This window comes from Eumetopias jubatus, unplaced genomic scaffold (assembly GCF_037043125.1).
Source record: "Eumetopias jubatus isolate StellerSeaLion01/CBP00866 unplaced genomic scaffold, mEumJub1_p1.0 scaffold_15, whole genome shotgun sequence".
NCBI classification, from domain to species: domain Eukaryota; kingdom Metazoa; phylum Chordata; class Mammalia; order Carnivora; family Otariidae; genus Eumetopias; species Eumetopias jubatus.
The window spans coordinates 61,606,859-61,619,033 of record NW_028274821.1 but is presented as its reverse complement, the minus strand read 5'-3'; the positions used below and the strand labels follow the sequence as shown (position 1 = coordinate 61,619,033).

Below are 12,175 nucleotides of genomic sequence, written 5' to 3'. Positions count from 1 at the left end.
TTTACTAAAAGGTCGCCAAGTGAAAAATTCCTAGTACTGCATGGACAAGATTCAGCACAAGAGGTTTTCTTACCTGAGGTACATCTTCTTCCTGAGTTACACTTACAAAATTTTCAAACATAGCAACCATGGATGGGGCAGCAATGACATGACAATTCACAAGATCAGATAAAAAACGGACCTATGAGGGAAAACAATTTCTATTAAATCTAAATGTAATATAATCACACAACAGGCAATCTTGTAATGACTGAAACCACAGATCTGAAAAACTACCCTCAAGGCCGAATCTAGCCTGCTGCCTGTTTTTCTTTTGCATAGCCTGTGAACTAAGAGTGGTTCTGGATAGTTAAATGCTTGAAAAAAATCCAAGAGTATTTTATGATTTATACAAATCATCTGAAATTAAATTTGTGTCCACAAATAAACATGTATTGGAACACAGCATGCTCACTCATTTATATATTATTCTATAACAGCAGAGTAGTTGTGACAGAAACCGTATCAAGGACAGGAATCTGCACTTGCAGGTTCCCATTCCATAGAGCTACTTCAACCTATCATCTTCTTTTCCATTCTCTATGAAAAAATTTTCACTGGACTACAGAAATGGAAATTTCTGAACAGGTATCTGTTGGATGTCCTTTGTGTGGCACTGCTAAGCACTATTCAAGTCCCTGTTGTGTGGGAGCTCACAGTCTAGTAGGAGAAGCATAATCTCAACCCAAAGGGATGACTCCTATACTACAAAGTAAATAAAAAGTGCTCTAAGAACAGTGATAAAAGGGGTAGGGGAAAGCACCATAAAGGAGGTAACACCTGGACTAGGTCATAAAGGATGAGTGAAGTATGCCTCAAGTGGAGAGCAACAAGACTATTCTAGGCAGAAGGGTTCACAAAGATGTGTTCAGGGATCTGCAAGTAATTGTGATACAGCTGGAGAGTAGATGGGAGGCAAGGATAGAGAAACAGATTGGGGCAATCATGAAAGGTCAGTATGGAGTCTGGACTTAATCTTACAGCCTGATTGGTGTCTAACTTTTTTGGTAATATATTCAGCAAAACAATTTGATCACATGCCTCCAACTATATGTGATATAAATAAACACAAATATCATCTTAAATAAATATATATAATATACACTGGCCCACTGTCAATCTATGTTATTACATATTAGCAAGGCTTATTAATTCTATTTTCATTTAAGATATTTACTTCAGCTCACCCAGTGAATCATCTTTAGCACAGGCTTTTAAGACCCTCCACTCTAGAGAATGGGAAAGAACTGAGGTTTGTGGTCTATAACCAAATGAGCAAAGTGAGTTACAGAAAGACCAGTCTGGTGCCACAGTAGAAGATACAGTGAAAGGCAGAGAATCTGGATGCAAAAGGATCAGTTAAGAGGCCGTTTTAAGAGATGAGGAGGAAGGAAGCGCCTGGCTGGCTTAGTTGGTTAGGGCATGAGACTCTGGGTCTTGGGAGTCATGAATTCAAGCCTCATGTTGGGCATAGAGTTTAAAAAAAATAAAAAAGCATGAGAAGCTCTTAACTATGCCAGAGGCCCTAGAGACAAAAGAAAAGGGACAGACCAGAGAGCAATTTAGGGGGCAGAAGTGACTGGACTTGGGGACTGCTTACAGGATGAGGGGGCAAAGGGAAGACAAACATTAACGCTCAGGTCCCTAGATGGGTTATGCAGTAGACAGCAGACCCTGTGTGCAGTTTGGGGAGAAGACAGAATGATGCATTACTTTTAGGGACTTCCAGGCAAGCTATCTTAGGGCTAACTAGGTAGTATCTGGAACACAGGTCTGGAGCTCAGGAGAAAGGCTGAAACAGGACATTCAGATTACCGACTTGTCAGGAAGGGGGTCATGTCATCCAAATAAAGATGGTTTATAACGTAATGAGAGAGAATGAGAATGCTTCAGGGGAGTGTTTAAAGTGAAGTGAGGATAGAATCCTGGGAAACACAAAATGTAAGGGGTATTAGGAAGATGAGCCAGTAAAAGGAGACAGAGGAATAGAAGGGAGGTGGTAGCAGCAGGAGGTCCTGAAACAGTGGTGTTGCAGAAACCCACAGACAAAAAAGGAGTGTAAAGCATCATAAGCTACAGGAAAGGCAACTAGGATTTAGAGTGAAATGAAGCCACCGGGTGAGCTCTGTGGTACCTTTAGTGAGAATGGTTTCAGAAGAGCAGCTACTATGGTGAGTGGGGAACTATATTTCAGAAGAATGGATAAATTCCTTGGTTGCAGCTCACTTCTTCCCTCTATCCCAACACTAAGTCAAAATACACCAAAAAAGTAACTTACCAAATATACAGCTTCATTATAATTGTTTGCTTTCAATGATTCTTTAAGTTGTCGAATCATAGCTTCTACAAACTCTCCACCAAAGTTGTAATTCCTGGCATTCAGTAGTCCAACTAATGTTGTATAAATTGTCAACTTCTCAGGTAACAGGCGTGCACTGATTTGAGAACCCAGTACAAGAAAACCCCCAAATAACAGTATTATGTTACATTGCTCAATTCTATATTATATAAATCTTTTATCATTTTACTAGCTTTGGAACAGGATTACTTTGAGCTATATTTAAAAAAAAAATTTTTTTTAAGGGTTTTATTTATTTGAGAGAGAGAGAGAGAACACAGCAGGGGAAGAGGCGGAGGGAGAGGGAGAAGCAGACTCCCCGCTGAGCAGGGAGCCCCATGTAGGGCTCAATCCTGGACCCTAGGATCATGACCTGATCTGAAGGCAGATGCTTAACCAACTGAGCCACCCAGGTGCCCCATACTTTGTGCTGTATTTTTTAAAACTACTTCAGAAAAGACATAAATGTTGAGAAGAGTTGCAGACATGACCCCTGCAATTTTTCATTTTAATTCTAGTTAACCCAAGAATTAAGAAAATAAAACACTTTAATTATAAAGTTATCAAACTGAAATAATATAACTAATGCTAGACCAGTTTTTCTTCCAATGTGTTTAGTGAACTCTAAGAGCAGTTCTACAGAAAATGTTTCCATGGAAAAACATCTGGGGAACACCAGGTGAAACAAGTTTCTTTAATGTAGAATCATTAAGGGGGAGAAGGAACATTTACCATTTCTAAACTTAGCTAACCAAATGTCACAGGATCAGAATTCCACTTTGAGAAACACTATTTTAGCTGCTCAGAAAAAATTCGGAACTAAAACCACTTCCAACTAAGTTACCATCAGTTAAATTGCTGAATGTCAACATGGTACTTGGACATAGTAAGATTTCTTTACATCCCAGTTTGCTTACCCTAGGTGTGTTAATTTTCACTAAGGTTATTTGAAAAGCAGGGACGAGGATTATAGTAATAAACCTTTGGAAAAAGCAAATATTGCTTCCTAATGTAGGTAGCCTTTAGAAATTCTCTCAAAAAGGAAAGCAAACAGAAGCTCATGATCAGTCAGACTCTCTTACACATTCTGTGTTTTCCCAAGGTGCCTAGCAGAGTGGTAGGGACAATTTAGGTTTAAAAAAAAAATACGTGCCCTGAGAGTAACCACCCTCTCTCCACCCACAAAGCCATGGTTTCCATCACAGTTTCAGCATAAGTTGCCTCTATTCTAATAAATGCTTTCAAAACAGAAGGCACCTTATAGATCACTACAGCAAAATAATTTTTCTTAGTCATTTCTTAGTCTAAGGACAGGTCTTTCTGAAATGAACTGGATTTCTTTAAAAAACTGGAACCCAAGGGGCACCTGGGTGGCTCAGTCATTAAGCGCCTGCCTTCGGCTCAGGTCATGATCCCAGGGTCCTGGGATTGAGCCCCGCATCAGGTTCCCTGCTTAGCGGGAAGCCTGCTTCTCCCTCTCCCACTCCCCCTGCTTGTGTTCCCTCTCTCGCTATGTCTCTGTCAAATAAATAAAATCTTTAAAAAAAAAAAAAAAAAAAAACTGGAACCCAAATTATTTGTACTTTGAGAGGTTAAAATGAAATCCACTGATTGCTATGATTTGTGCATACATTTTTAAATTTCAAAAATGAACTGTAAGCATTAACATTAATTAAAATATTTGAAATAACTTAAAATTCAACTTCATATTTGAAATTTTAAAATACCTCATAACTTATAATTTCATGTACAGTACAAAGACCCCTTTTATCCAAAAGTTGTAACCATTTCTTTGCAAAGCATACAATTCAGTGATCAATGTCCATCTGACAGATGAGAAAGCCTGGATTGTTAGTTCCACCATTGGGAGAGACTGTTTCATGATTTCATATGAGACTTTTCCCACTTTAATATACTCATGGATTAAATAATGATATTTGTTCTAGCTAACCTAACTCCAAGAAAGATTATGCCTAGTAATAGCTTCAAAAGTTTCTTCAGTCTTCTGAGAAGGACTATTACTCAAGTGACCAGTTCCCAAATTTGGTACTACTGGTTTAAAACACACATTAAACTCTATGTATTATATATATTTAAATGCACATACTTAAAAATCTCTGAATGTGAAAAGTGTCTACTTTCTCACTTAAAAAGTCAACTGAAATGATTCTAAGGTTCCAAGAAAACAAAATGTAAGGAAAATGCTCAATTTTAGTCCTATTTATCTCTAAGAAAAAAAAGAGTTCACCAAAGGTCATTTCGTTTGTATAAATTTCCCATTAGAAGAAAAGCTAATGAAATATGGAACGTAAACATATCTTTTGAACATTCTCAAAGCATTTAAGAGTAGATAATACATTATCACCTGGATTCATAAATCTTTTGCATACATACACTGTACAAAGAAGCCTTAAGATCTTGCTCTTGTAGTTAGGAAGATCAGCTTCTAAAACACCTGCCAAGCCTTCTAGGTTGCTCTCCAGAGAGCAGGCACTCTGTAGAGAAGAGCATATTAAATATCTGTTAAGTACTCAGCAATTAGTGAGTTAAAATTTTCTGTGTGGTCATAAAAAAAGTTAAAGCCTTATATGCATAAGGCACTATGACAGGTTTAGTATAAATCAAATCAGGTAGTTATTGTTCTTTAGAAATCCATAAAAAGAGAATGAATGAAATTTTAAAAGCAAGCAATCTAAGGCAGCAGAATAAGAATTAGAAATGGGAGGACATCATCGGTTCTCTTGTGTCTCTGTATCTGATTCACTTAAAACAGGACTCTGAGCAAATTACCTCAGGTATCCAGGACTTGTTTGGTTCTTCATTTATAAATTGAGAGAATTATTCCTTGAGGTCTAAGACTCATATTCATGTTCTATGAAGATTACTAAAAACATTTAACTCTCAATTACCTGCATCCCAAGGGTTTAAAATGAATTTACTTTGGGATACAGATGCATGGCAATACAAGTTCCACCTAAAACTTAGATCACCAAGTTTCAGCTGCAGAAATGAATCAAGCATAGTCAACTAAAACCCTAAGCCCATCACAGTTTGTGCCTATTTGGCACATACCTTTTCTCCTACTTTGCATATTAACGATTCCAAATGATCTTCAGTTTCATTGGCGTCAGAAGTCTTTCTCCTTTTGTGAGGCTGTCCCCCTGTTTCAACAATGTAAAAAAATTAACATTACATGATGAAACCACCATCACAAATTTTACTTAGCTTTTTAAATACTATTTTCTCTTTCCTACCAGAATCCCTACTTTTTACACAGGAGAAGCTCTGAACTGACCTACCACCTCCCTGACTGGGCTAGCTAGATTCACCAAAGGCCTCCATACCCAGGGACACTAGAGTAACTCCAAGAGGCATGCGTTATGTTCAGTTTGGTGTGACTAGTGCCCCACGGAGCTGTGCAGTGCAGCAGCCCTGTCCACTTCCGGGGATACACAGGAATGCTGCTTACAACACCCTTACCACTGGTAGTCAGAATATTCTCCAGAACACTCCTGTGCTGCTGCTCCCGTTCTTTAGACTGAACTCTTCACTCACCTTCAGTTGCTTGGTCCTAAAGCCTCTTAGTGCCAGTAGTACTCATTATTCTAATAATGAAAATTATCATTAAACTGATGAAATATGGGTACAAAACCAAGATGAACGCTTTGGAAAGACTTGACTAGGCGCAAAAAAAAAAAAAAAGGAGGGAAACTTCAGAAGATGGAAAAGGGAGCATAAAACATTAGGATTCCTCACTAGTTTCACAAGTGTCTGCACTTTCAACTCTTCAATTAGTAGCTTTGGTTCCTTAGACTATGCAGCATTAGGGTATAGTTTATCCCAAGCAATGGGAATCACAATCAGCAGACATATACTCAAAGAAACATCCTGAGCACTTTATCAAATAACTGGTGGAGGGAAAGTATGTTTTATGATTTCCTACTTCAACCACTAGTCTATTATGTTCAAAAACCATACCATTCAAAGAATCTTAAACAAAACTACCGCACTGAAATCATTACCAATCATCTACCTGTCCTTTTGGTTGCCGAAGAACTCAAGCTGAACAAACTACCAATCAATCTTAGGCTGGACTGTCTATTATTGTTCAGACTCTTATATTATCTCTTACCATTTTGTTTAAAATCTTAATACACACACCTTATATTCTTTTGTGGAATAACCTACAGCTTAAAAATTTTAAATTAATAGTGTTAAGTATGGAACATGATGCTGTTGATAAACACAATGTTGGCTAGTCTCCCAATGTAATTCAATTTCGACTTCCACCAATTAGATTATTAGGACAGCATGTGGACAAGGAAGCAATACTCTGTAACAGTTCTAGGCATCTGCATTAATAATGAAAATCTGCAGTCGGATATAGGATTACCCAGGAGTAAGTTAAATATAACTTCAATCTTTTCCAGACTTTGTATAGCCAAAGAAACTGAGCCATTTTTATAGAATTCATAATCACTTACTTGCCACTGTAACATCTGGCTTGAAATATATAGTAATTCTCCTAAAACAGCACTCCGCTATTCTAAGCTTGGGTATTAAAAGTCTCTTCAATGACTGAAATGATCTTCAAGTACCACCTGAACTTAAGCTGAATAAAACCAATCTATTACTATGCAGATAGCACAAGATGGAAGTACTATAAAAGGCCACACTTTGACCCCCTGACACCTTGTTATCATCATGATCTGGCTTAAATAATAAATGAATAGTTTTTTTTTTTAAAGATTTTATTTATTTATTTGACAGAGAGAGACACAGTGAGAGAGGGAACAAGCAGGGGGAATGGGGGAGGGAGAAGCAGGCTTCCCACGGGGCAGGGAAGGCGGGGCTCAACCTGAGTGGAAGGCAGACGCTTAACGACTGAGCCACCCAGGAGCCCCAGATGAATATAGTTTTGAGAGGATATTGCCTTAAAAAAACATAACACACATGCAGTGGGATAGAGCTGAGATGTATCCCTGGAGATACCAGCCCATGTAAAGTGGACACGTATGACACAGTGAAATCAGTGACCTTGATTCTCAAGTATGCTTCAAACCTATATCACAGGATCTATAAAGGTTCCACCACCCAAACAGCCAACTCTGATACAAAGGTCTTCTATTTCCAGGATTTATTCATTGAAAAAACCCGCATACTCAATGCAATATTTATATAAGCTATCAGCCAGGATGTTAAAATAGCTTTCTCCTGGAGCAGTGGTTCTTAACTGGGTGAGGTTTTGCCCCCACTAGGGGCCACGTGGCAATCTCTGGAGACATTTTTAGTTGTCACAAATGGGGGAGTGCTACTGGCATCCAGTGGGTAGAGGCCATGGATTCTGCTAAACATATTACATTGCATAGGACAACTCCCAACAACAAAGAATAATCTAGCCTGAAATGTCAATAGTGCTGATGCTGAGCAACTCTGTCTAGAAAGCAGAATATACTACTAATGTTCTACAGAACCGGATTCTGGTAAGGTTGGGAAAATGAAGATGGTGAAAAACTAGCTGAATGAGAGCAGTTTTTTATTTTTTATTATTGTTTTTTAAACTTCAACTACCACTCCCTTCTTTCTGGCCCATCTACTCCGCCAGCCCTTTATCTCACATCCCACCCTCCACATCCTTCCTAAGTTAACTCTCCAGCTGGCTTGTTCCCAAATCCATTTGGAATCATACCCCAGTGTTTAAAGCAACCCTCCCAGACCCTCTTGTAACCTAGAAAAGGAGAAAATGACGCTGTAGGAAAGAAGGTAAGATTTCTGAAGAAAACCTAGAAAATACAAGGACACAGTCCTCCCTGAACCGCAATTTCTATTTTCTCTCTTCCCATTCTGATTGTAAGAAAGCACAAGTTTTGTTTGGAGAATGGGAGGAGGCAGAAAGTATTAAGAAGATATGCCCCACTCTCACCTGATATTTGAGAGGATATGAAGGAAGGGTGGTAAAATTATAGACACATCTGAACTCATGACAGTAGCAGGATATTGAACTCAGAAGAGAACCTGAGTATGCAGAATAAAGCACCTTCATTAAGAATAAAATTTTGGGAATTAGCTGAATGTTTTCATATACTTTTTAAGATTTTATTTGACAGATAGACACACAGTAAGAGAGGGAACACAAGCAGGGGGAGTGGGAGAGGGAGAAGCAGGTTTCCTGCTGAGCAGGGAGCCCAATGCGGGGATTGGTCCCAGGACCCAGGGACCATGACCTGAGCTGAAGGCAGACGCTTAACGACTGAGCCACCCAGGTGCCCCTGTTTTCATATACCCTTCAGAAAAACCTATCTATGATAGCTCCCAAAGCAAGAACAGATTTTATATTAAATGTAACTATGTAGAAATTTTACAGTATAGATTCAAGTTACATATTGCCACTTCATTCTGACACCCTTGGCTAGTATAGGAGAGAGAAACAAACAGGTCTTTATTTAAACCCATTTTTGTGGGGCGCCTGGGTGGCTCAGAGCGTTGAACATCTAATTGTTAGTTTCTGCTCGGGTCACGATCTCAGGGTCAGAAGGTAAAGCCTCCACATCAGGCTCCGCACTGGGCATGGCGTCTGCTTGAGATTCTGTCTCTTCCTCTGCCCTTCCCCTTGCTTGTATGCGTGCGCTCTCTCTCAAATAAATAAATCTTAAAAACAAAAACCATTTGAAAGGATCTTCATACACCAGTAATTTTTCCCTGTAAGGCGATCCTGACTTTATACGTATATACTGTACTACATCTTATACCCTTAATTATTATAAAAAACACAAACTGGAAAACAAAGACCAACCCTATAAAAAGGAAGTAAAGTAGCAAAACCAACCAGGAAAAAGGGAAAAGTAAAGTACCTTGATCTTGAAGATTTAAAGCAGAGGTGACTATCACGCCTGAAACAAACTATATTCTTCCTTGGAGGAACAAATTCCTTCACTTCTAATCATTTTTTGTATAGTTAAGTTAAAAAAGTAGTCACAGTCTAAAAGATAAGGACCTGATTCTAAGTAGCTTAAAAGGGGGTTAATATGGGTTTTTGGCAAAGGTTGTGGATAATATAAATTCTTTTTTTAAAAATTTTTAAAAGATTTTATTTATTTATTTGACACACAGAGAGAGACAGGGAGAGAGGAAACATAAGCAGGGGGAGCGGGAGAGGGAGAAGCAGGCTTCCTGCTGAGCAGAGACCCTGACATGGGGCTCTGGGATCATCACCTGAGCCGAAGGCAGACGCTTAATGACTGAGCCACCCAGGTGCCCCTGGATAATATAAATTCTTAGAAGAACAAAATAAGCAATGTACTGAACAGCTATTATATGTATATCCCATAATAACTGAAAAGCTACATTCTTTTTTCTTTTTTAAGATTTTATTTATTTGACAGAGAGAGACACAGCGAGAGAGGGAACACAAGCAGGGGGAGTGGGAGAGGGAGAAGCAGGCCTCCTGCTGAGCAGGGAGCCCAATGCGGGGCTCGATCCCAGGACGCTGGGATCATGACCTGAGCCGAAGGCAGACGTTTAACGACTAAGCCACCCAGGCGCCCCTACAGAGACATTCTTAAAGGGATTCTAAGAAATGAGTTAGATTTAGCATTGGACCAGTATCCACACATGATAATTTCCCACTTAGGATTTCCCTTTTCTTCTCTATAAATTGAACTCCACTCCAGCTGAACTAGATTGGTAGCCTCCTAACTTATTTCCCTGGATCCTGGACACTCTAGTCTGAACAAAGAGATACAATTTTAAAACTGCCCTCTATGAGTTGATCCTCTGCTACCTCTCTGATCTTAGTTCCTACAACCTCCTCCAGCCCCCTCTGCTCCAGGGACACTGGCCTCCTTGATTTCTGTGAACAGGACAGGAATGCTCCAGCCTTAAGTCCTTTGCACTCGTGGTTCCCTTGTCTTAGACCATTGCTTTTCTCCATACAGCCACCTGGTTTGCTTCCTTACTTCCTGCAAGTCTTTGATCAGATGCCATTCTCAGTGGGGTCTTCCCTGATCAACCCACATAAAACAGCAAATCCACCTCACCAATAGTCTCTACCCCCTTTACCCAGTTTTATTTTTCTCCATAGCACTTACCACCATTTGATACACTATATTTTATTTGATTGTGTTCTGTCTGTAAAAGGGAGGCTTGACTTTTATATTGTCCACTATTACTGTACTGCCAGTAGTTAGGACAGTGCCTGGCACTGTTAAATATTTGTTGAATAAATGATATCTTGTCAAGCATATGGAAAGTCATGACAGCCGGTGACTGATAAGGGCTGACAATAATCCAGAAATGCTCCGATACATCAACTTAATTACAGCTATTAGAATTTAGACTATTTTAAAATAGCCTTCTATAACATTTAAGCGTCTAATATTTCAGATCTTAAAAAAATCAGTAGATGCTTAACTAAAATATTCAGATCACTATTTAGGGCAAACCCCAGCTGATTGTTACCCAAATTGTGGCAATTTATAGAAGTTCCAGATTTGGTACAGTATTCAAGAGAACTATAAACTGCCCCTCTACTACTAAATTATTCAACAAAGTAAACTTTAACTCATTCTGCTTTTTGTCTTATTTATTCTAAGGTTCCTGCATCAAGACCCAAATGGACCGTGATTTACTGACCAGGTGGTATTAAAAGAAACTAACTCCCAAGAAAATTATGCCACCATTACAACTGCAAAAACAAAAATTGTTTTCTACATATTCACATTCAATTCTCCAGGTTGCCCTCTAGAAACATTTTCTCTCCCTTTAAGGGTGCCCTAGAAGGGAGAAGAGTGGAGAAAAGAAAGAATGAGAAAAGCAAGAAAATGGGAAGAACTTTAAAAGTTTAAAAGACTCAAGTTCCCTAAACCCCAAGCAATCACTTCAAGCATATTAGTTTTTGATTAATCCAAGTCAAAGCATATGAAAACCGTGTTTTCTGTGCCCTGTATGTCCGTTATACAAAAAAACCTCATGTGTTTAAAAACAAAAACAAAAACCTAGGCATCCGGGCACCTGGGTGGCTCAGTTGTTTAAGCGACTGCCTTCGGCTCAGGTCATGATCCTGGAGTCCCGGGATCGAGTCCCACATTGGGCTCCCTGCTCAGCAGGGAGTCTGCTTCTCCCTCTGACCCTCTTCCCTCTCGTGCTCTCATTCTCTCTCTAATAAATAAATAAATAAAATCTTTAAAAAAAAAACCAACAAACCTAGGCATGCAGCATGGTAATACTTGGGCAGAGAACCCTGGACTTGCTTTCACCAGTGTTTGGGCACTGCTAGCTATGTCTCCATGCTTATTACACTAAAACTCTGACTCCTTAGGTATCGGACAAGATGAACTAGAATATCCATCCTTTCAAGCCACTCCCTAGCAGAGATCTGATGTTTCATTGTTTAAAACTAAAGACATGTGATTCTGCTCCCACTCCCAAATGCCCCAAAATTCAAGGACAAGAAAATGTTAGTGAAGAAAATTAAAAATTTTTCTTCCATCGTTGACATCTGCCAATGTTTGTCAGCTCTTAAGCATTAACAGATGATAAGTATCATCATGAGATATTTGTTACATGTATTAACTCACTTAAACCTCACAAAACTGAGAAGAGGTTTGTATCATTACACTTCTACATTACATACTAAGGTTTACAGAGGTGACAGAATCTGGGCAAGATCATGAAGTAATGGTAGAGTCTAGCTTTGAACTGAAACCCTCTGATTCCAAAGTCTAGCCTCTTAACCACTATACCACACTCCTTTTAAAGAACAATATGGTAGAACAGAATAACAGAATTACTCAGTTTCTT

At 39.0% G+C, this 12,175-nt stretch overlaps 1 protein-coding gene across 1 annotated transcript in view; it reads right to left on the bottom strand.

Moving 5' to 3' along the window:
* The window catches only part of NCBP1 (nuclear cap binding protein subunit 1), a 38,428-nt gene that overhangs the window by 24,734 nt on the left and 1,519 nt on the right, over positions 1–12,175 (bottom strand). The window contains exons 2-5 of the mRNA XM_028108691.2: positions 5,450–5,538; positions 4,772–4,872; positions 2,318–2,474; positions 74–181 (exon numbers count right to left, since the gene is read on the bottom strand). Of these exons, the coding sequence (XP_027964492.1) occupies positions 74–181; positions 2,318–2,474; positions 4,772–4,872; positions 5,450–5,538 (455 nt within the window). The remainder of the gene's footprint in view (positions 1–73; positions 182–2,317; positions 2,475–4,771; positions 4,873–5,449; positions 5,539–12,175) is intronic.